Raw genomic sequence first — 25,204 nt, 5'->3', positions numbered from 1 at the left:
GCTGCCTATTTCTTTTTCAACTCTAATGTCTTATGTTTCTCTTCTTTCTTCTCAGCCCAACAGAGGCACAAAACGACCCCGGGATGATGAAGAGGAGGAACTGAAGACACGTCGCAAGCAGACTGGTCCTCGAGAACGTGGCCGCTATCGAGAGGAGGAAGCTACAGCAGCTGAAGAAACAGACGATGATAAAAAAAGGCTGCTGCAGATTATTGACAGGGATGGCGAGGAGGAAGAGGAAGAGGTAGTGAGCCAGAGCTGGGCAGGAGCCAGCAGAATGACCCTGACACACCATCTGTGGCTTAACTGGGGACAGGATATTACCCTGAGTCTTATCTGTAAAATGGGGTTAAGAAAAACTGCATCAGAGTGTTGAGGCAAAGGTTGGGTAGGATAGTAGAGTCTGGAAAAGGATTTGCAGAGTAAGGAACGTCGTGAGGACAAAGAGGAAGGATGGCTGGTGTTGACAGGAGAAGGCTAGCGGGAGCTTCCTGACCTGTCATTCTGAGGACATGTAGCAGACCCATCATTTTAAAATATAGTCCATAATCCAAAAGAAGTGTCAAATCCTGTCAGTCACACAGGTGGAGTAGGCTTTTAAAAATGAAGTTCACAGTACCACTAGCTTAGCTATTTGGGTCTTGTTGAAGCATGGTGGCTCATGCCTGTAGGCCCAGCTCTCAGAAGCTGAGGTAAGAGGATCACTTGAGCCCAAGAGTTCAAGACCAGCCCTGGCAATATATATAGCAAGACCTTTCTCAGAAAAACAAAGCAACAGTCAATCCTACAACAGTCAAAGGAAGGCAATAGCTTTGGGCTGTTGTACTCAATCTTGCCCTGCACCTTTGAATAATCTTTATGCCTCATGTTCCTGAGTTCTTCCCATTAGGTCTAGGTCAGGTGTTTTCTCCTCCAAGAAGCCTATCCCATCTCCGAGGTGGCCCTGCAGGCCATTTTCAAATTCTCTTCTCACTTGATTCTGTATCTAGTCTTCACAGCATGAATCGTGGTTTGCAGTCCTTACTTACCTCACATTTGCTTTCCTCCCTTGCCCTCCCATGAAAATGGCCTGGCTCTGTTTTGTTCACAGCTATGTCTCTGGCACTTGGAGCAACATCTAGCTCTTCATAGGACCTAATAAATATTTATTGAATGAGTAAATGAATGGAGCAGAGAAGCACAGAAGTAAAATATCAGTGATTAAAACAAAATGACCTTACCTTGTGTCTTTTCAAATCCTTAAGTGGTAACTTATATGTGCTTTCACTCTGGCATTTTGTTCAATATGAATTATGGAAATGGAGTCTTAAGAGCCAGCTGTTTCCTAGTTCCCTCAAAGACATAACGCTAAGTTTGGCTTTTAAAAATGAGGCAGGAGCATGATCTGAGAAGAAGAAAAAACTTAATTTGTATTCCAAACAGGTCTTTTCTGTGTTACGACAATAGCCCCTTCTTCCCCAGGGTGTGGACCAGTGCTGTCTGAGTTCTACCCCTAAAATATACTGGCGTTTGAGGAGTCTATGGGAGAGAGTCATGAGTTCTGAACTGCCTCTCAGAAGGCAGCAGCCTTGAAGGGTTTACACAGTGTGGGGAGCTGCTGCTCCCTCTTCTCCTCTGGCTTCGGCTCAGTCTGTTCACCCTGTAGTTAATTGGAAGGTAGAATTCCTGTGTAGACGATTTGGGGGACTGGGACAGTGGCTGTCATGAGTAAGTAGTTTCTAGTCTGGGAGACAGAAATGTAATGGGGGAGCAGCCTTTCTGTTAAGGGACAGGGACAAAGAGATCACTTTGTAAAACTGACACACAAAAGGCTAAAACTCGAGGAGTTATTTTCTCACTGCTACCAAAGTCCCATCTGATGGAGCACAAGTGGTGCTTGCCCTGTGGTCACGTGGGCCTGTAAAATATTACTGTCCCTTTTGTGCTGCATCACCAGCATTCATTCATCTTTCTGAACTCTCCCGCTGGCTTCTGACGTTGAACTATTGGAGACACTGCTGAGGCTGATGACTAAGACTGATAGTTCAGTTCCCTGGTATTGGAGTTAGAGGAAGGAGGCCAAACCCAGGAGAGGCTGGATGCTGCAGATCCCACGATAACTGCACTCGCATGAATATAGTCCCCCAGAGTAGCCAAAACCTAAGTGAGGGGGAAAGCAGCACAGCTGCTGTGGAGGGAGGCTGGAAAGTGAATTCGCCATTCCCTAGACAGGGTTCCATTGCATAAACCCTCTTGGTATGCTGGTAGGCTATGTCTCTTGCTATTAAGAACAGCATCATTATTCATTACTGGAGTTCACCAAACAATTTTATGTACACAGTTTGTTCAGGTCATCTCTGTGACCTTGAAAGATCCAGCACACATTTTCATTCTAGTCCGCCTCCCTCTACGCAGCAGATCTTCACTGGGTGCTTGTGATGAGCTAAAGAATCAGCGGGAAGCGAAGAGGCCTGGGCCGTCTCCAGGGTGCTGTCTGTCCTGTTGTTGCTTTTTAATTAAAACAAATTTATTTTCTTCATACAGGTGTTTTGTTTCTAGTATAGGTACATGTATGGTGCCCTCAGAGGCCAGAAGAGGGCATTGGATCCCCTGGAACTGGAGTTACAGGCAGTTGTGAGCTGCCATGTGGGTGCTGGGAATCGAACCTGGGTCCTCTGGAAGAGCAGCCTGTGATCTTAACTGTGGAGCAGCCTCTCCAGCCACAGTGTCTGCCCTGATTTGAAGTTGGAGCAATTATCTGGGCCAGATCCTTCCAGACTTTCCTTCTGTAGGCCAAGTGAAAGGTTAGGGATTTTATTCTCGACACCAAGGGGGTGAATTTAGGAAAGACTAATGAGGAGGTGTGAGGTAGACCTGCAAGGCCTCGAGGAAGTTCTTAGTGAAGTTTTGTCACTATGTTGCTATGGAGGGAGTCAAGGCTCTGAGTCCTAACCAAGCCAGACACTGACTTTGGTTTTCACCATGTTGGGGAAGCCTTTTTGTACTGTAGACCTGGGAGGAGTGGGAGCCCAGCAGAGTGCTTCTAGATCCTGAGGTTGATAAAATCCAAGAAATGTATCACGCTCAAAATGAATGGATAGGTTTCTCCCACTTAAAACCCAATATAGGAAGAACATTGAGATTTCATAATAAAATAATAGCTAGTATTTCTGAGTCCTTATAGAATTATAGGATGATTCAGTGCTTTCCAAAAGGGTCTATTTCAAGTTCTCCTAAAAGCAGTTTCTTTATTGCTTTTAGGTGTGAGTTATGGCCATCACTATAGAGTGGAGGAGAAGCTGTAAGTTGGGAAAGTGTTAGAGAGGCAGGGTGCCTTGCTACATGAATTTAAACTGGAAAGTGAACTGAAGAGACAACATTTCTGAAAGTTCTGTATAGGTTGTGTGTCAGGGGAAGATAAGTGATTCAGAAGTTAAAAAAAGATTTATGTGTGTGTATAGGTGTAGGTGTCGGTGGAGGCCAGTAAATGGTATCAGATGCCCTGAAGCTAAAATTGAAGGTGGTTGTGTACCACATGGTGTGGGTGCTGGGAAGGATCTCTGAAGAATAGGAATTCTTAACCTCTGAGCCTTTACTCGTACCCCTCAATACATAGTATTCGATTCATTTACTTTTTAAGGTATCTCTGCGGTGTATGAAGCAAGACAACTCTGTGGTTCTAGTTTTCTAATGCTTCCTCTGAGCAAGGTTACCAAAAATGCTTTATTGTTTATATTTAATATTTATGTATTTATTTTGAGGCAGGGTCTCCTTAGGTAGCTCTGACTGACCTAGAACTAATTATGTAGACCAGGCTGGCCTTAGACTTGTGGCAATCCCATGGCCTGAGTGTTGGGATTATAGGCATATGATCCCATGTCCAGTTATTAACGGGCTGGCCTGTCTTCCTCCCTCCCTCCCTCCCTCCTTTTTTGATCTTACCATGTCCATGTAGCCAGGGCACCCTCAAACTCATGGGCCTCTTGCCTTAGTGCCACATCTGGCTCAAAGTTAACTAATCCTTGATACCACACTAGCATCCAAAGTACCTGTCTGACCTTCCTCTCAGTAGCTAAGGAGGACCAGGCATAGAAACGTGAGAATGTGAAGCAGTGGGTGTAGCTCCCCAACTGCCATCCGCCCTTTATGGGCTGTGCAGGAACAGGCACTAGAGCAGCCTCAGCCTATAGACTGGTTTGTGACCTCTGATGTGAGGAAGAGACTAGAGGTCCCTGGCACTAACTTGGGTTTGATCTTAAGCAAATTCTTCTTAGTTTCTGATTCTTTCTTGCCTGTGCATCAAAGGGACAAGATAAACATTGACTAAAAGTACCCAGCATCGTGGCTTACTCTACATCCACGGTGTGCCTGAGAAACTTTTGCTGGATGAGTCTTTAACTGCCTGAGATGGAGCTTCCTGGTGTAGAGGCAGGATATTAGATGTGACACTCAGGATGATGCCCCTCACCACCGTTCTGGTTGGGGAGGAAAAGCATGTACTGTGCATTGAACCCACGGAGACCCATGGCAGCAGGTGGACAGAGGAGCCATAGTGAGAGTGATTGGGACTGTGACATCCATGAACACTGAAGCTGCTGTTCTTGTTACAGGAGGAGCCGCTGGATGAAAGCTCAGTGAAGAAGATGATCCTCACATTTGAAAAGCGATCATACAAAAACCAGGAGCTGAGGATCAAGTTTCCCGACAATCCGGAGAAGTAAGGCCGCTTTGCTGATGCCCCTTCTCCTTCTTGGTGGCCTGTTTTCACATTTTTGAATTTGTGGTTTGCTTTGTTGGCTTTTTGTGACTTGATCAGGATCCCAGTGTGGCTCACATGTTTGGGAATTCCCTGGAAGGACACACAGGACTTGAGTCAGTGATGCTAAGAGCTATGGTTTATTATGGTGGGAGTCCACAAAGGTATTGATTGGCTAGGAGAAATGTCTATCTACAGCCTAGAGAAATCTGTGTCCAGGCTTCCTGTTTCCCTCCACTGGGGGAGGGCAGACAGACAGTGCTACATCTTCCAGCAGTAGACTGCGCTGGTGTGTTTATATCCTGGGAGGCTGACTTGAGGACTGGGCAGGTCTGCATTCTCTGACAGCCAGAACCACCACAATTCCAGACTTCAAGAAAACAAGCAGCTGTGGGGTATTATAGCCTGATCGAGGCGTACCCTTAGTACTCAGGGACTGGCTGCTGGCTCTGGGTCAGCCTTGTAAGCAGGCTTCTTAAAGAGCAGCCCTACTTTGCTAACTCTTACATCGTTCTTTCAGTGCCCCCAGGATGCCACCCACAGCTGCCAGGTGAAAGCTTTAATGCAGAGAAAATGTCCCAAGCTCTTCTGTGTGAGGCAACTAACCGGGTAGTTGGGGGTTTGAGAACAATGGCCAGCTTGCATCTCCGCACCTGTGCACAGTTAGATGCTCCTGGTTTTTTAACTGTGAGATGCCATAGTATGAGATCTGGGATCTTTCAATCTTGAATCCCAATTAAAAAGGATTAAAGATTTGTATAGATTTTAGAGTTCTAAATCTGTTTTCTTCCCTGTCTTTCTCCCTTCCAGATAAATGGTTTAATGAATTTTAATAGGCCCAAAGCCCTGAGGCAATTAAGAGTTGGATGGTAGGATCTTTGCATTCGAGTTTGTAGGTTACTAGGGAGACTGACTATTAATGTGAGATAGAAGGAAATACACAGGTAGAGATGTAAGCAGAATGCTGTGGGAACATAGGAGGAGAAGGAGCAAATGCTTTGTTGAGGACCTCACAAGAAAGGTAGTGTTGGGGCTGGGCCTTGTGTTAGGCATGCAGCTAGCATAGAGTGAAAAGCAGTACTGTGGAGATGGCTCAGAGGGTAAAGTACTTGCCACACGAGTGTGAGGACTTAAGTTGGGAACCTTCGAACTCATGTAAAGCTGGGTGGGTAGCTCCTACATTGAGATAGTGGCAGAAATGGGAGAATCCCTTGATGCTCATGGGCCAGCTAGCCTGGTGAGTACAGCAGGGTATAAGAGACCGTCTCAAATAAGGGAGAAGGTAAGGACAGCACTTAAGGTTGTGTTTTGATCTCTGTGTGTGCATCATGGCATGTGTGCCTGCACACACAAACATACTTACAGACACATGCACAAACAGACACACTTACAGACACACATGCTCCAGAAGATGAGAAGCAGAGGAGGGAGGGAGAAAACACAAAACCCAGTATGTAGAGGGTAGAGTGTCTTCAAGCCAGCCTGGGAGACATTGTGACTCAGTATTCTCCTTTTCTGTAGGTGAAGGGATAGGCTAGGGCAGGGAAAACTCAGCTCTCTGCAACAGCATCTAGATCACAGCCCAGCTTCCCAGCACCTGCATTATCTCTGTGTTGTGCTGACCTCCACCACACAGAAGTAGTTCACACTGTGTGTGTATGTGTGTGTGTGTCTGTGCACGCACGCACGCACGTGTGCTTGATTACACCATTATCACATACGTGGGTGCTATTGTAAAAAGTAGTTTCAGTAAGTAGAATAAGAAATGGAAGTCACTTCACTGTGCTGACCCTACTACTACCCCAGTACCTAGAGCTGACCTGGTGACCATTCTGTGAAGACCCTTTAGACTGTTTCCTATACCCTGTTTTCTACTCTACAAATTTGAGTTTATATTCCAGGAAATGCTTTCCTTTTAGTGCCTGTCTGCCTTTTGTTTTTGGCTGGTACACAGTATTTCATGGTTAGGAAATCCCACAATGTACTTAGTTATTTTTGTATTGATGGACTTTAGGTTATTTTAAATTTTTAAAAATTTTACTTTATTTCATGTATATGAATGTTTTGCCTGCACGTTTGTCTGTGTACCTACCACATTTGTGCCTGGTGCCCATGGAGGTCAGAAGAGGGTGTTAGATCCCTGGGGACTGGAATTACAGATGGTTGTGAGCCCCCATTTGGTTGCTGGGAATTGAACCTGGGTCCTCTGGAAGAGCAGTCAGTGCTCTTAACTGCTGAGCCATCTCTAGCAGTTTAGATCATTTTAAACATTGACTTTAATATGCAGTGCTGGGTCGATTTCCTTGTGTATATGCATACCTTTGTGCTTGCATATTCCTATAGGAATTCCTAGACATTGAAGGCCCAGACTGAAGGGCATGCAACTGGAATCTTTGAAAGCTACTTGTTCTGTCCCTTCCTTCTCCCTTCAACTGCGTCTCCTTCCCCAGTTCTCACAGTAGACATGGCCACTCTTTTTTATTTTTATTTTTGGTTTTTCGAGACAGGGTTTCTCTGTGTAGCTTTGCGCCTTTCCTGGAACTCACTTGGTAGCCCAGGCTGGCCTCGAACTCACAGAGATCCGCCTGGCTCTGCCTCCCGAGTGCTGGGATTACAGGCATGCGCCACCACCACCCGGCGACACGGCCGCTCTTTAGCACCTGTGCTGTTGGCTTTCTTGTTTCTCCATGTTGGGCTCTTGCAGCTGGGTGTAGATTGTGTCTTGTTTGTTCCTGTGGCATTGTTGTGGCATCTGCCGGGCTGCAGGTGCTCAGTAAACGCAAGAGCTCCCATGCAGTCTTTGGCATCTTACTGTATCCCCATGGCCTGGAAGCCAAGGACCCCTCAGGAGGAAGCTGTGCTTCAGGTTGATAACACTGGAAATGGGAACTCCGATTTGTGCCCTGGACTGGCGGCATTGCCTTTGTGCCCTAGGCAGCCCTCGCGCTGCCCTGCAGAGTGGTGAAGTCGAGGCAGCTCTGGCTGCTGGCCCTCATTAGGTGCCACTGCTCTCTTGTGGGGCCATTGATAAGCTGCTTTTCAGAAAGAGGGTTATGTTCTTTAAACAGTGTTTGCCGTTTGGGGAAAAAAAAAGTTTATGTGCTATTTGAGTTTAAATTTTGAACATATAAAAATGGAAATTACCATAAAGAACTTTTTGTTGTGTCTAAAAGCAGTTAGGAAACTCTCTTGTGCTTTAATCCCGAGTTCCTGAATTCTTGCTGGCAGGATGTCTTCCATAAATCTCCAGACCAGCGAGGGGCAGTTAAGACGGAGATTGCTCCTGTGTGTTTGAATGAGACTTCCCAGTTGAGATTTATCTTCCTGTACGCCCTGAGTGTCATTTTGATCATAGCCTCCCCAGTCCTGTTTCTCGGCTGTCTGGGGTTCAGGCAGCCTCCTCGTGGTGCTGTCACCTCTGCCCCAAACATCACACTGAGTGTGCTGCTTCTGCAGTAGGCCTTTAGCTCTTCACATTTTCACAGGCCGGAATCGTTTAGTGTAGGGATTCTCAAACTTGTTGTCTCACGGCCCCTTTGTGCTCTCCTTTGAGTACCCTAAGTGCTTTTCTTAAAAAATTGTAAGGGGTTGGGGGTTTAGCTCAGTGAGGGATTTAGCAAGCGCAAGGCCCTGGGTTCGATCCTCAGCTCAAAAAAAAAAAAAAAAATTGTAGCAACCACCAGAACATGCAAGTGTATAACTTGCCATCAAGATAATGATCTAGGAGTTGGGGAGACAGCTCACTAGGTAAGAGCACTTGCTGTGCAAACACAAGGGCCTGAGTACAGATTGCTGGCATCCCTGTGAAAGGCCTGCTCATGTGCCTGTAGCACCAGCACTTCAGGAGATGGATACAGGAGGATCACTGGGGATTGAGGCCCCCTGCCTAGCTCTACATTTTGTGAGACTGTCAAGGGAATTAGATGGAGGGTGACAGATCAGGACATCTGAGATGCTCCTCTGGCCTCTGTGTACGCACACAGGTATGAGGTGTGCACAGTAGCCTACATACTTGCATACGCCATAGACGACTTTTTTTCTTTCTCTCTCTCTCTCTCTCTCTGTCTCTCTCTGTCTCTCTCTGTCTCTCTCTCTGTCTCTCTCTCTCTCTCTCTGTCTCTCTCTCTCTCTGTCACACACACACACACACACACACACACACACACACACACACACACACCCCAGATGATATCCCTTGTTGTATGGACCTTGGGAAAACTCCATGGTGTGAAAGAAGTGTGAAAAGGGCTGATAGTACCTTAGAATTAGGAAAATTTTCATCTCCTTCCCCCAGTGATCTCCTACTGTTTCAGCCACATCAAGGGACCACACTTGAGAACAGCTGTTTTAATTGGGTTAGAAGTATCGTCATGTTCCCTCTGCAGTGATGGCTGCTAGTGTGACTGCATCTAAGACTCGCTAGCTTGTGTAGTCCTATGTTTTGAACACTGAGGTCATTTGTTAATATTCACTCTCAGGGTTGAGGGAGAACATCTTGCTTGTCTGAAGCAAATGAGCATGGGCAGACTAGGAGAACATTTTCTGTCAGCTGGAGTCCATGACCCCATCTCTGCCTGGTTACTGTTTTAATATGTTGCTCTATTGCTTTTCCATCGCCTCTCATCCGACCCTTACCCTGGCTGTGAGTCATGAGTTGCTGAAGCTGTGCTGGCTCCCTGAAGACAGCCTTCTGCAAATAGTAGTGTGTGCTTTAAGTGAGTGGGCTGTACATGGTCAGCAGAAACAGAAGAGAATTGTCTTTTTAATAACATAACAGACTCAAGGCAGCTGCTGTGAGCCAACCATACTATTAGGCACTTTATATGTATTGTTTCTTTAAATCCTCACTATCTTTCAACCAGGAAGATAAGGAAATCAAGATTTAGAAATAAGTAGTTAACGTTCTATCTTTGACCACACTGGGTGTTCCAGTGGTGCCTCATGGTAGGCTGAGAGCTCTGAGACACTGGGCTGATATTTTGTCTGTTACATTTGTCTCTGTACCTAAGCCAAATGACTGGCACCTGTATAGGTTTGTTGAATGCTTGTTGGCACATGGCCCATGGTCACACCCACATAGTCCTTCCTGAGTCCAAGTATTTCTCATTATGTCTCATTACCCATGTAGCAAGCACTGCGCCTAGTACGACTTTTGTGATATACTTATAGTTTGCTTCTCTACTGGTTTGTTTTGCTTGAATCACGTTCTGACCTTCTAAATCTTATATTTCAAAGAATTGCGAAGTTGTACAGAGGAACAATCTGTTACGGCTGCTGTCTAGGCCTTGGCTATTCTGTCTCCTTGTTGGTTTATGTATTTAGTACTAAGGTTGGGCACCAGGACGCTGCACCTAGTAGGCAAGCTGTCCACTACTGGGTTATGCCCCAGCTTTTGATTTTTCAGACAAGGCCTCCAAGTGTGGCTGAGGCTACTCTTGAACTCTCTATGTAGCCACAGTGGTCTTGAACTTGTGATCATCTTGGGCTGGGCTGGGATTGCAGGTACCTACCAACACATCTAATGGGGTATTTTATTTTATATTTGAGGCAAATTCTAACTATGCAGCCCTGGCTGACCTGGAACTCACTGTGTAGATCAAACTGGTCTTGAACTTACCAAGATCCATCTACCTCTTCCTCCCAAGTGTTGAGATTAAAAGGTCTGCGTCATCGTCCTGGGCTGGTGTTTATTTTCATTTTTTTTTCATATCTTTCCCAGTGACAAAGATCTAACTTGGCAAAGAAATCTCTTCCATCTTTTGGCAATTCTGATTCCTAAGATTCCTAAGAATAAAAAAGAATTTTATTAGATTCTCTCATGTGAGAGGGTATGTGTCTTCTTGAAGTCTTGGTTACTTCCCAGAAGCAGTTTCTCTGTCCCCTGAAGTACAGCTCTGATACAGATGTCACAAAGCTCTAGGGTCATCCAGTCAGCATGAGGACTTTATCCTGTCTTCTTTTAAGCGGACTTAAGTCACAGTCATACTTGTGGCAGCCAGTGCCTGCCTTTGTTCTTCTCTCTGACAGGCACTGTGGTAGTTTCTGTGGTCACAGTGAGTGAGGCAGGTGCGGGAGAGCAGAGGTGAGCAGGAAGTAGTTTGCCCAGGAGGAGCCTTCTCATGATCTTCATTGGGTCATCAAGTCCCCTCTGCACTTCCTGCTCTTCTGAGACTACCTGGCCTACTCCACACACTGATGCTTAACATCAGTACAATTCTCTTTTCCTTTTGCGGTGATGGGTGTTGAACCTAGGGCCTTCTGTATGCCAGGCAAGTGATCTGCCCCAGGTTTATACTCCCAGCCCTGCACAAGTCCTCCAGATCCATAATTCTGAATGGACTAAAAACATGACCTATTTGCAAGCACAGAAGAAGAATCCTTTAAAAAGTGATGTTGGGAAATCTTGATAAAAATAATTATAGAACTTGCTTTGAATAATAAGTAGGTAAGAGGAGGCAAGAAATCTTACCTGGAAAAGAATGACAGGCGTGTTTTATAACAGCAGATGAAAGCAGCAGCAGTGGGGGAATGTGGAGGCTCCAGAGTTTGTAAACAGAGCAGTGAGACAGAGTGGAAAGCTAGAAACCGATGGCAGTGTTCATCATAGGTTAGTGTGTCATAGATTATACTTCTTCAGATGGGAGGAAAGGGTAGATGATGGAGTGGTGGCAGCTGACCTTGCCCTGTAGCATGTGAAAATAGATTTCATAAGACATAACGCATCTGATCTTCCCATAGAAAAACTTCACTCATATACATGTGAAATAGGGTTGGCAAAGACAAAGGTGTGACTACCTGAGGTTTTGAAAGCTTTTGGTAAATAATTAAAAATAACAACCAATATGTCCAAAAAGCATAGCATAAAAATTAAGAGATATGGAGGGCATTTTATGTATTAGGAGATAGGATGAGACCCTGGTTTAAATGTGGGTAAAGGATAAATGGCAATAGTAAACAGAAAAATGTTAACCAGTTTTTAAAATCAGAAATGCAGAATGTTTGAAGAGCCGCCTTTGCTGTCTTGCACTGGAGCCAGTGTTTTTTTAATTTTAAATATATTTATTAAAATCTTTTTCATTTTACATACCAACTCCAGTTCCCTCTCCCTCCCCTTCTCCCGCTCCTCACTTCCCTCCCACTCTACCCCCATCCACTCCTCAGAGTGGGTAAGGCTTCCCATGGTAGTCAACAAAGTCTGGCATGCCAAGTTGAAGGAGAGCCCAGCCCCTCCCCATTGTATCAAGGCTGAGCAAGGTATCCCACCACAGGGAATGGGTTCCAAAAAGCCAGTTCATGCACCTGGGATAAGTCCTGGTCCTGCTGCCAGGGACCCCACAAACAGATCAAGCCACACAACTGTCACCCACATTCAGTGGGCCTAGTTCGGTCCCATGCAGGTTCCTGGGCTGTCAGTCCAGAGTCAGTGAGTTCCAAATAGTACTGGTCAGCTGTCTCTGTGGGTTTCCCCATCATGATCTTGACCCCCTCTTCTTCTTCTCCTTCTCCTCCTCCTCCTCCTCTTCCTCCTCTCCCTCCTCCTCTTCCTCCTCCTCCTCCTTCTCAGAAGTTCACTTCTGATTTTTTTTTTTTTTTTTTTTTTTTTTTTTAGCTGAGGATCAAACTCTGAGCTTTGTGCTTGCTAGGCAAGTGCTCTGCCACTGAGCTAAATCCCCAACCCCACTTCTGATGTTTTACAATCTTGCATCTAAGCTGTTAACGCCCAATAAGCTGGATACACAGACAAGGAGCTTCCCTTAAGTATTCGGGAGGGTGGAATCTCGAAGGGAATTAGCATAGGGATGATATCAAGGTCAAGGTCAGCAAACAATGCAACAGTTACCCAAAACGGGAGCCAGGGCCCTATAGGTCCCCTCCTATTACTAAAAAATGAGCTTCTGACTTAGGTTACATGGGACGTCAGCAGGTCACCTTACCCGTCATGGAGACACCTGTCCAGGCCAGTTTTAAGTAGCTACTACTACTTGGGAAGGGGGAAGAGGAAACAGCCCTTGAAACATGGTTGTTAGCTTTCTGACAGACTTTATCAGAATCTGTGAAGTCATGCACGCTCCTGGACTTGGCGCTTTCTTTCCTGGGAATTTACCCCACATAGTGATTGTGAATGCACACAGACAGCTACATGCCATTTGTTACAGGGGGAAACTGGAAACTATCTGAGTGTTTGAGAGAGGGGAATTCTTTAAATAAATTACAGCACACCAACACGAGCGAGTATACTATGCAGCTGTTTAAAATTGATGATTTACCACAGGAATTTCAGATAAACAGTCTCCCACGCACTCTGATTGATTGGCAGTCCCTTTGTGGAGCACTGTCTCAAGAAGGACTAGAAGCCAGGGCTAAGGTGCAGTCAGTGAGGGGCTTCTTGGGAAAAGGAGAGCGGCCAGCAGCACTTTGTCAGGGATTGGTTCTTCCTGTTGTAAAGAATGTTTAGCTGGTGTTAAGAGCAGCAGTGAAATTGAGCATAGACCACAGAGATTTGCTTTGTGGGTGAAAGGCTAAGAATTGAGAAAAATGACCAAACATACTGGAATATCATCAGTGGTTATTTCTGGCTCAGAGGATTATGGATGACTTTTGTATACTTTTAAATAGCTTACCTTTCTTTTCTCAGTTCTCTGTGGAAAGTAATATTTTATAATTATAAAAATATATGTAAGTGTTTAAAATAATGGCAGGAAAAACAATGGCAAGGAGTATTAAATATGAGTATTTTAATAGAGTATACTCTCTAGATTTTGCTCTTTATGGATTCTTCTTTTTTTTTTTTTTTTGGTTTTTCGAGACAGGGTTTCTCTGTGTAGCTTTGCGCCTTTCCTGGAGCTCGCTCTGTAGACCAGGCTGGCCTCAAACTCACAGAGATCCACTTGCCTCTGCCTCCTGAGTGCTGGGATTAAAGGCGTGTGCCACCACCACCCAGCTTCTTTATGGATTCTTGATTCCAATGTCTGCTTAGCCTTCAGCATCTAGAAAATGAGAATCCTTTGTGGCTTATGTCCCCTTCCCTCCCTCTCTCCCTCTCTCCTCCCTCCATCCCTCCATCCCTCCTTCCCTCCTTCCCTCCCTCCCTCCTTCTCTCCTTCCCTTCCTTTCTTTCTTTTCTTGCCTTTTTTTTGGTGTGGCCTCCACTTAGGGAGATGGGCATCTGTGGATATAAGAGACAACAGCTAGAGTTCCTGTCTTTTCAAAGCATACATTCCAGAAGAGAACCTGGACTCAGTAATGGTAGCGGCCCAGCATAGAAGCCGCAAGCTTCTTAGGAGTTGGACTATGCTAAGTGTCCTTTGTGTTTTGACTCTTACTTGACAGCACCCTGTGGGATAGGTACCGTTGTTATTCCACTTATAGATGAAGAAAGCGACACATAGAGACACCAAGAAAGTGGCTGAGCCAGGTTCAAGCCCAGCCATTGTGTCCTCTCAGTCACTTTGGGTCGGGTATTGTTCAGTTGCTGCACTTGCCCTAGCTCATTTGCTACTGAGGGCAGACACTCCTGTCTTGTACATCCAGGCACTCCTTAGTCATCAGGCACTGCAGAGGCTGTGAAGAGGGAATGCAAAATAGCACTGTTCCATGTATGTGGACAGAGGTTTGTGAGGAGGTTCAGGGTAGACATGTGAATGACAGGGGGCAGTGATTGCGGAATGCCAGAGACCAGAGCCGCCTGACCTGTGGCCTGTCTCATCTCACCAGACGTAGCATGAAGGAAGACAGTGACTCTTGGGGAAGCTGCAGAGTCTCATTCTCTTCCTTTGTGTGGGTGAGGAGAATAATTGCCTCTTGATCTGGAGGGGAGTAAGAAACCCTCTCTGGATTAGAACATAGTCAGTCCAGGGCCTCGTGAGTGAATTGCACCCCAAGGGGTAATGGTAGCTAATCCATAGGACTGGAGGGCAGATCATTTATTGCTGCAGAATGCTTCGAGGGCCTTAAAAGGCAGCTGTGGCTGTAGGAGTAAGGGGACCCCTGTAATGAGATCTGAATCCAAGATTGATTTTGTAATGAGGAAATCGATTTCCCGAGGAAATGGTGTGACAGTGTGATGTCTGGATGAGTGTACTTCTTGGTTGGTCTGTTGTAGACATTTTGACAGATTGCGTCAGTCTAGATGTGCCTCTGTTTGCTCTCGCATGCAAGAGTTACCCTTGCCTTCCAGTGACCCTGTCCTGTTCTCCCTCCTAGGTTCATGGAATCTGAGCTGGACCTCAATGACATCATTCAGGAGATGCACGTGGTGGCCACCATGCCAGACCTGTACCACCTTCTCGTGGAGCTGAGTGCTGTGCAGTCACTGCTCGGCTTGCTGGGACATGATAATACAGATATCCTTCAGATCTGTGCGGGCGGAAGGCTGACACGGGAAGAGCTGTTTCCGCTCCGCCTGCCTGTCTGCTGATGGGTGCTGTCACGTCTGCTAGTCTGTTTCCACTCCGATTCTCTCCCATCCTGAAATACACACTGCTCTTTACTCATCTCAGAGTCTGAACTTTATCTCTTAACATGCCTTGAGCAGGTCCCTAATTTTCCTGGTTTCTGTTAGTACTAGAACATACCATTCATACACCAACAGCATTAATTTCCCAGATCAGAATTTGGAAGCTCCTTATTGAGGCAAGACCAGACAGATTTGAATGTGTTGATGTAGACATCATTCTACTAACAGATGGCTCTGTGGATTGAGGCTGGAGGAGGCAGTGAACCATGGCAGAATGCTTGTCGGGATGTCCAGAGGATAGGGAAGCCTGTCTTTTGTCCACTACTATTTTCTAGTTCCTTAAAAAAGACTGGGTATTGATGCCCAGTAAATAGTATTTCCTATTTGTTGAATGAGCAGTAGACCTAAACAGACAAGGTGAGCCTTGATTCCTGGCCTCATTTTCTGTAAAATTTGGTATTTTCACCTGCAATGCTAGAGTTGACAACCTTGTCCCTTAGTGTTACTGAGGAAATCAGAGACCCTAACTTGTCACACATAGCTCCTGGCGCCCAGTGGGCACTTCATAATGTTCTATGTCATGACTTCCAAACCATGTCATGCTTTGTCTCTGCTGTCATGTGCAGTCACTGCAGTGTAGGTGGTGATGTGCTGTGCATGGGTGGTATTCTTTATACAGGTTCTAGCTCTGTTTGAATCCAGATTGCCAAAGGTAAGAGACAATGTCCTGAGTCTGCCTGAGTGCTGTTCACAGGAGATCTGCCCCGGTGCTGTGTTGTTTTCCTCTTTCTGGTAATCTCTCTCCTGAGAGCATGTCTGACTAGGCTCTTTCCTGACTGATAATTCTCACAGAAATAAATCAGTGAATAGTTTTAATGTGGCTTCTTGAAGGACAATCTTAAGCTATTTCTGATGCTGTGCAGACTGTTATTGTTAAGAATGGCTTAGCCCATCCCCGGATTGATGACTGCCAGGGTTTGCTTTGGGGTTCTGGGTCAGCCGGTTTCCGAGTGAGCTTTCCCACAAGTTCGTTCAGAGGCACATCTGAGTACCTGTTAGGTGTTGAGCTCAGTGTTGGGCCCCCAGCACCGTCTACCATGCAGGTGTTTAGGTAGCATTAGCCCATAAGCATGCCATGGACATTGTCTTAGGCAACTTGGACTGCTGTTACAAGGTAGCATAGACCAAGCGGCTCACAAATGACTGAAAAATGGTTTCTTGTAGTTCTGGTGTTGGGCAGTCCAACAAGGCTCTGGCAATTTGGGTTCCTGGTTCCAGGTAGCCATTTCTTGCTGTGTCCTCTTGTGGTTAAGAGGGTGAAAAGCTTGCTGAGTCTCTATATGAGGACACTGATCTTCCCTAGGAGGCCGCTGGCCTCTTCACTTCTCAAAGTCCCTGCCTCCAAGTGTCATCACACTGGAAATTAAGTTTCAACATAGAACTTTGTGGGGCAGGGATAGAAACATTTGTTCTGTCCGTAACAGGTTACCTGGTACAAGACTGGCCTACTCAAGGCGAGACTCAGTGACTGACATTCTAGCTGTCATTTCACCTTGTGGTTTACATATTGGAGAGTAAATTTCAGAGTCCCACCAGACTTAGCCTCCTGCTCTGTATGATTCATTTGTCATTGTTAGTGTTTTTACTTGTATGTGTCTTGGGGACAGGGCATGGGCATGTGTGGAGGTCAGAAGACAACCTCAGGTGGAGTCCTTAAGAACTGTCCACCCTTAGTTTGAGAAAGGGTCTCTCATTGGCCTAACTTCACTGTACGGGCCAGGCTAGGTAGCCTGCAAGCTTTCAAGGCTCTGCCTCACTTCACCTTCCATCTTGACATTGTTAGGATTGTAGGTGTGCCCCACTGCACCCAGTTTTTAGTGTGGGTTCTGGAGCTTGAACTTTGGTGTTGGTGTTGGTGCTGGCAAGGCCGCTGCCAAGCCAGCTGTTGGACAGATGACTGGTGGTCAAGGCTGGCACCGCCTGGCTCTGCACTCCCTGTAGCATGCCTACCTGCTGTCTCCTGGGGGTTCACTGCGCCCTTGACGGAGTTGCCTAGTCATCTGTCACTCTGTACTCGAAGACAGAAATTGCCTGTTTGGTTTCTGGAAACGGTGGCACTCAGTCTTTCTTCTCTTCCTGCTAATTCAAACCCTAGCAGAAGCACTGCAAGCTGCTGACATTTCTGACTCACTGGCCCGTTCCTGCTGGAGAGAAGACTGACAGGAGCCGTGCTGCTCGACATCCACGTTCTTGGGAAAGGCAAGGGCACAGATGTTCGCGTTGGTGCGTTCTGGTCTTTAAAAGGGAAAAACCATATCTCCCTGTAATGTCTTTGACAGACTGCCATTTCCCTCCTGTTTCCCCAGAGCCGACCATTCCCCCCTCCTTTCTGCCAGCCCTCACCCAACTGCCCTAATGATATTTTTTAAAATCTGATTTTTAATTATGCCCTACATCACATTTAAAGTGCATTTGAAATATTTTTAATTACCTTAATTTTAATTAGATGCAGCAATTAGGGTAAATGTCATCCTCTTCAAAGTACAAGATTTTTTGAAAGTGATTTTGGGAAAGGGGAGCCCTCCCAACTTGCAGCTAACATACCAGCTGCATCAGAGGGTGATCTCCCCCAATGCCACACCCGATTCTTGTCCTATCTGATCTGTGATCTATAATGGAAACCCTTCAGGAGACGGTTGTTAACAATTTACTGTTGTACAGCTGTAACTGCCCGCAACACCTTACCATGAATAAACAATTTCATGGCTGTCATGACTTCAATTTTTAATCTTTTTTTAACTCTTCATTTATCACCCAGGCCCATACATGGCTAGTTGTGTTCCCAGCAAGCACAGGTCATCTTTGCTTTGTCCTTCTCAGAGGAAACATAAATGATGGGGATTTTAATTGGATCGGAGTCTGGTTTGTTCTAACCTTAAGAGGCAGAGGATGGGAGGCAACAGCTTGTGCCTCGTCCTGCAGTCCTTTCAAGCGTGAGAAGCTGCTGCAGACTTGATCCCGGCTTTCCACACCACCGCCGCTGCTGAGGACTTGTCAGCTGTCTGCGTTGTCCCCCAGAGGCTGGAGCCCTGCCTCGGCTGGGGGCTGGCTGCAGTGTGGAACTCTGGTCTGTGAGGAGAGAGGGCAGGGACCCACCTTCTAGGGCATGAAGGGTTACTTTAAATGTGTTTAGAGAGAGCATGAAGTGGAACCAAACAGCTGCTGCCCTCTCAAAATAGTGCATTTTAAAATAATTTCTTGTAACATAAATTATTCGAACATGTTCAGAGTACTGACATCCACCCCCTGTCCTGTCCCCGAACCTCATTTGGAGAGTTTCTACAGAAAATAAAGCCAAAGGTGTGAAAAATAGTCTTCGCTGGTATTGCCAAACAATCGTTTGGTAATGGCCTAGTGTAAGCCAGGTTTAAGAGAAATAAAACAAGGAAAAAGTAAAGTAGTAAAATCATAGATGGTAGCTGGTCATCTCCTTTTGCTACAATTTAAAAAAAATCACTGTAGCATCAGATCTGTAAGCCTCCCGTTACTGTACCATTTGCCATGTTCTCGATCGAGTGGCCACTCTGTGTGGCCTTGCCGAAACAGATTTGGCTCCTCCCGGTTCTTTAATGTGTGATAAGCACATTGTGTTCACTAGGAAGCAAGAGACAGTGTGGCAAAGCACACAGATTACTGCCTGGTGAAGGTGGGGAGGTGGCCTTGGTGCTCTATGCTCGGAAAATGCCCTTGGAACTCTCTGGAGGGGAGCATGATCCCTGGCTTGGGGCTGGTTGGGAACTGGGGCTTATAGACTAGATGCCTTGGATGGGATGAGGGCATTTCCGGTCTGTTTCAGTAGTTCCTATCTGGATAGCAGAAGCTGCTGTTCTTCCCATGCTGCAGCAGGCCTGTGGTCACCACAGACGTGTCGGATAGCAGGGCCATAGATTTCTTTATTTAGAAAGAAGGAGAGAGGTAACTGCCTGCTGCTCTGCAGTGAAGTGCCCTGTCCTTTAATAAAAAGGCTCAGGCCATCCAAACTGAATTCATTTCTTCTGCCACCTCCCCTACTCTTGTGATTGAGGAAAAAGGAAATCTCATTGTGACGTTAACTGGATGTGCAGGAAGGGAAAACTTGTCAATGGTTCCCTGGCGGCAATGGGACAGCTCCTTTTTGTGTGGCCAGCTTTAGGGAAGGACACCTAACGTTTGTTTTCTAAATTAGTATTTGCTCAGACTTTAGCAAGCCAGAGAACTTGTGGGGTTGTCCTTGCTGTTTATGAAGAGTTACTGTGGGAATTTGGAAAAGGAGCAGACATGTTTTTCTTAGACCAACAGGGATCAATTGAACTTGAGCAGTTTGGTCTGGGAATGCTAAAGTGGAACCAACTGACTGAGACACCATATTATCCCAGAGGGTGTGCACTATAGTCTAGGGTGCCTTGTGTTATAGAGCCAGCATTAATGAGCAAGAAAAGGGCTGGGAAGGTTTGAGCTGCCAAGGGGCTTTTTTCTAATTGGACTGGGAGGGAGCTGGTTCCTGCTCCGCTGCTCTCCTGCAAGCACTGTCTAACAAGACGTGCGCATCTTGAGCCGCTGTTCTCCTATAGGGCTAGCCTCATTCTGGTATTTCCAGATGCAAAAGTAGTGACTTGGTTTCTGCAGGTGTCATCTGACTTCCTAGATAATGCCTGCTGATAAGTCACTCTTGTTTCTGGAGTCAGTTAGCATGTTCTAAAGAACATGTTTAGATTAGGCTTAAAAATAAAGAGCTGGAATGGTTGCTGGGAGATCCAGGAAAGGCGCAAAGCTACACAGAGAAACCCCCGTCTCGAAAAAAACCAAAAATTTTTTTTAAAAAAGAGCTGAAATGGCAATTTAGGGCAATAGAGCCCTCTTAATTAAACTTTTGATCTTGTTTCTAGCTGTGAGGAAGCCTGTGCCTTCAGAAGGTTGTTAGGGTCCTTGTGGCCTGCTTTGGATACTGTAGCAGGCATGCTAATTGTGGTGTGCTGGTGCTTACCGGCATTAGTAGGCAGTCACTGTTAACTGCGCATGCTTTCTCTCTATAGTTTGATTTAGGGCCAATATAAATTTAAGGATTTTGTGCTGCTATTTTCAAAGGAGAGAACCATGTTGTCTGGGTTTGAAATCCATCTGCATTAATCTAGCTATATCTAATCACTACCCGACCCACAAAGAAAGCAAACATTTTTATTAAAGAAAACCGCATTTGCTGCATTAAATCACTTTTATCCTCTGGTTTATACTGGTTTGTCTTTTTTAAATGACTTTTAAAAAGCCATCTGTTCAATGCATCTCACTCTTCTTCCTCTTTTTTAATAACTTTGTTCCTTGTGGACACATCTCTGTGGATATTAATAAGATTAACAGTTTCTGTACCAATACTAAGGAGGATCAGGCCCCAAACCAAATATTTACAGCCAAAACACACAACAGGAGGAAACACCACTCTTGTCTAAAAGCCTCTGTATTAGGAGCTGTTCATGCCCAGCTGGTCTTTTCCATTTTGCTGTTATACAAACATACTGCCCTGGAAGTGGGCGGATACAGGGGGAGCAAATGGGGTGGTCTTTTTACTCAACATGACGAAGTAGGCTATGGAGACAAAACAAAGCAGGCAAACTGTTTTAGTCATCCTCAGAGAAACTCTCCATTTTCCTGTTATGCTTAGATGGGAGAACTCTTACATTGTGCAGTTGAGATTGTAACTGCAGAGGAGAAGCCTATCATTCATGCCCAGTGTTTGCCTGTGGTAGAGCACTGTGTCCAGTGTGTATGTGCCTGTGGTAGAGCACTGTGTCCCAGTGTGTATGTGCCTGTGGTAGAGCACTGTGTCCAGTGTGTATGTGCCTGTGGTAGAGCACTGTGTCCAGTGTGTATGTGCCTGTGGTAGAGCACTGTGTCCAGTGTGTATGTGCCTGTGGTAGAGCACTGTGTCCAGTGTGTATGTGCCTGTGGTAGAGCACTGTGTCCAGTGTGTATGTGCCTGTGGTAGAGCACTGTGTCCAGTGTGTGTCTGTGGTAGAGCACTGTGTCCAGTGTGTATGTGCCTGTGGTAGAGCACTGTGTCCAGTGTGTGTGTGCCTGTGGTAGAGCACTGTGTCCAGTGTGTATGTGCCTGTGGTAGAGCACCGTGTCCAGTGTGTATGTGCCTGTGGTAGAGCACTGTGTCCAGTGTGTGTGTGCCTGTGGTAGAGCACTGTGTCCACTGTGTATGTGCCTGTGGTAGAGCACTGTGTCCAGTGTGTATGTGCCTGTGGTAGAGCACTGTGTCCAGTTGTGCTTGTGGTAGAGTGCACCTTGTCTGTCCATCTTGAGTTCTGGTCTTTGTTCCTATTTCTAGTCTCCAAATGACCTTCTCTCTTGTGGTCATATCACTTTCCCTAGGAGTTAATGGTCACAATATCATCTCTTTACTGGCCTTCTGAAATGCTATTTTGGGAAAGTTGAAGATTCATATAAAATCAGTTAGTGGTAGATGGGTTAAGATGTTTGTTAGACCTGGTGAATAACTTGTTCTCAAATGAAGCAGAAAAGCAAGCTAGGAAAAGAATCTACTAGACATTATATGAAATGACTTTTCTTGGTAAAATGTTAAAAAGTCATTGGATTCCCATTTAAAATTATCTCTGTTACATATTTTTCGCTAAGGTCCTAGGTTTAATATAATACATTGGCACATAGTGTGAGACTAAGCAAACATTAGTAAGATATGACCCCAAAGCCCTTAGAAGTGAAACAGAAGTTAGTCTTCCAACCCAGTGTGCCCCAGAAAGCAGACCATACTGTGTTGGTTTTAGTTTTAGACTGTGGAGGCTGTCAAAAGAATGAAGTCTACAGTGATGGCTCTAGGTTCTAGAGGGACACTTGACCTGTGTCTAGTACTTTATTTCCTGAATTTTAACTTACATGACCCTTGCTAGATCTGGCCTCTTTTGTTTCATATAGCTACGCAGGGACATTAACTGGGCAGAGATGATCACCCACATTTTACAGATAAGGAAGCCAAGCCATAAAGAAATAGAGGGACTTGTGCAAGGTTATATGGCTGGTGTTAATTATCAGACCATCCAATTAATAAAAGCAAAGAAGACTGTAATGACCATGACCTCAAGCTTTTGCTGACTCATCTGTCACCCGCCAGATACATTAATGCTTCTTGACTTGTAGTAGGGTTGTATTTCAATAAACCCATCACTAAGTTGAAATATATTAAGACAAAAGTATCTGTAGTACTCCTAGACTATCACATGTAGCCAAGCAAGAGAATATGTGTGGAGCATTCACTCTCATGATCAGGTGGTTGACCAGAGCTACAGCTTATGGTTACTGCCCAGCATCAGGCAGAATATTGTACTACTTGGTAATAGTGTGGAGAAGATAAAATTCCAACGTCTCAGGGTAGTTTCCACTGAGTGCATATCCGTTCACACCTCAGTAGAGTCAACAAATCGAAAGTTAAACCATTGTAAGTTGGTGGCCACCTATATTCTACCTTGTTTTGAGTCTGTTTTCTGAATAATTATACATGATAGTTATAAGTAATCATTCATGCTGCTGTTCAAAGGGTGGAATGACGAAACTTACTGCACACCTGATTCAGATCCTAATCCTGTAGACAGGTGACTGGTAGAAGAGTGAAGGTGTCAGTGGATGGGTGGAAAGATCATGTGGTAGATAGATAGAGCAGTCAGTGGATGGAGGAAGGGTTGGTGGGTGGAAAGATCATGTGGTAGATAGATAGAGCAGTCAGTGGATGGAGGAAGGGTTGGTGGGTGGAAAGATCATGTGGTAGATAGATAGAGCAGTCAGTGGATGGAGGAAGGGTTGGTGGGTGGAAAGATCATGTGGTAGATAGAGCAGTCAGTGGATGGAGGAAGGGTTGGTGGGTGGATAGAAAGCTCTGTGGGGGATGGAGGAGTGGGTAGGGATGGGAATGTACAGGGGATGGATGGATCAATAAAGGTGAGTGGAGGGAGGGAGGGAATGGTAGATTGTGGTTGGATAGAGGGATGGGGAATGAGTGCTTGGGTAGATGCTGGCTAGGTAGGATATTGCTGTGCATTTTAAGTAACCATGGGGATGAGCTGTCATACATAAGAGGTTTTCGAGAGATTTTAAACGTTGGAGTTAATTAATCTTTTTTCCTGTTTTCCTAAGACTTTTAAAAATTCATGGAAGAAATAAATACCAGTAAACCAGGATTTGCCTGAGTCCAGTCATGTTTGAACCATGCATTAATGTGAAAGGCATGGCTTGCTCTTATGACTAGGATCAGGGATGCTCCATTAGTGCTTGTGCCGTTGGGTGTAATAAGCTCTCTACACTTTATCTTTCTTGTCTGTGAAATGAGGACCAAACTTGATTGTGTAACACTGTTGTGAGAACTCAATACTTGGTCCCTGGTCCAGTGATACTATTTAAAGTGCTGACTTTATGATGACTGTTTGGGCCTTCACTGAAAACAAACTAATTCCTGCTCACAGGATAGCACTGGAGGTTCTAGGCATTAATTTATTAGCTTTTTAAAAATTTAATTGAAATGACTTGTGTATTTGGATTTACTGTATGTCAAGTATGACCCATGGTCTTTTGTGTCAACAGCTTCCTGGTTCTTCATTTATAAAACGTGAAAGATTTTTGTCCGAAGACCTTGAAGCTCATTATACTGTCGGTAGCACTTTTATGGTTTGGGTAAATATCACCTTTAAGAGTAAAAGAGACATAAAAACTTTAATTACTTATTCATGATGGTCATCTAGTCAGTGAACCTCCAGGTTTTTTTTTTTTTTTTTTCTTTCAGCAAAAGATACTCATAGAGTCCCTAGACCATCAGTTAGCAGTCAGCACTTTGCCTCCTCTGTTTTTCTTTCTGTTGCTAGTGAAACTGTCCTGGCTAGACTGTCTTACCCTGGTCTCGGATTCTGCACTCTATGTGTCGCAGCTTTGGGGTGGGTCCTCCCCCTCCAGGCTTGGCTCCCTGCCCTTCCCCACCATCTGTGCATCCTGACCCCAGCTCTCACAGCATGCACTGTACCTTCCCCACCCAGGCCCAAGCTTGCCTCTTTACTACATTTTCTTTCTCTTTCTAAAAAAGAAAAAAACATGTCTTTTATGTTATTTATTATATGTGCGTGTGCTCTGGATACCTGTGCGCATGTTCATAGAGGCCACAGGAGGATGTTGTGTCCTGCTCTATCCCTCTCCCCTTGTTTCTAAGATACAGGGTCTTTTGCTGAAGCTGGAGCTAAGCTGATGGCCAGCAAGCTCTGTGATCCTCAGTTCTCCCTTCCACCCCAGTGCCTGACTTTTTATTTAGGTACTGGTATCTGAACTCAGATCCTTACGATTGTGGAACAAGTGCTCTTACCCATTGAGGCACTTGTCCAGCCCACTTCACAGCCTTTTCTTCGCCTAGTTAGAACTTTCTGCCTAGTTCTCTGCTCTTTCCTCTTCCACGACTTTGTGAATTCCAGCAGCTATGCTTTTGGTCCTGTGGTTTTGCTTCCCAGCCTGCATGGCCCATCTTTGTAGTTGCCTGGTTTCTGACCAGTGTCTTTTTAGCAATGTCCTAATCTCCCTGTGTCAGGGTATGTACAGTTCACCGTCTGTGTCCTCCTCTGATGCATGTTACCTACTGTCCGAGGTATGTGATTTAAAATGTCTCTGATTATCATTCACAGATGAGGGGACTGAGGACCAGAACGGTGAATGGGGTTGTCTTTACTCCTTTGTGGTACTTTCTTAATTGTGGACATTCAGTAAATTCAGGTTATGTGAGCAAGATGAGAGAGACAGAGAATGGTAGTTTTTCTAGGGAAAGAAAGCTTAGTTCTGCCTTTTAGTTTCAAAAATCATTCCTTACTTCCCTCCTTCATGTTTCCTTTTGCTTATACTTCATTTTATTTCTCCTGTTTTCCCATGTCTAGATTTCATTGCACACATTTTAAAAATTTAATTATGTCTTTGGGGAGGGGGCATATGTGTGC

At 45.3% G+C, this 25,204-nt stretch overlaps 1 protein-coding gene across 1 annotated transcript in view; it reads left to right on the top strand.

The window, feature by feature from the left end:
- The window catches only part of Ctnnbl1 (catenin beta like 1), a 174,015-nt gene that overhangs the window by 40,021 nt on the left and 108,790 nt on the right, over positions 1-25,204 (top strand). Inside the window, exons 2-4 of the mRNA XM_036184644.1 lie at positions 56-244; positions 4,590-4,696; positions 14,939-15,078. Of these exons, the coding sequence (XP_036040537.1) occupies positions 56-244; positions 4,590-4,696; positions 14,939-15,078 (436 nt within the window). The remainder of the gene's footprint in view (positions 1-55; positions 245-4,589; positions 4,697-14,938; positions 15,079-25,204) is intronic.

This window comes from Onychomys torridus, chromosome 4 (assembly GCF_903995425.1).
Source record: "Onychomys torridus chromosome 4, mOncTor1.1, whole genome shotgun sequence".
NCBI classification, from domain to species: Eukaryota; Metazoa; Chordata; class Mammalia; order Rodentia; family Cricetidae; genus Onychomys; species Onychomys torridus.
The sequence above is the reverse complement of the archived record's forward strand: the minus strand, read 5'-3'. Positions and strand labels throughout refer to the sequence as shown.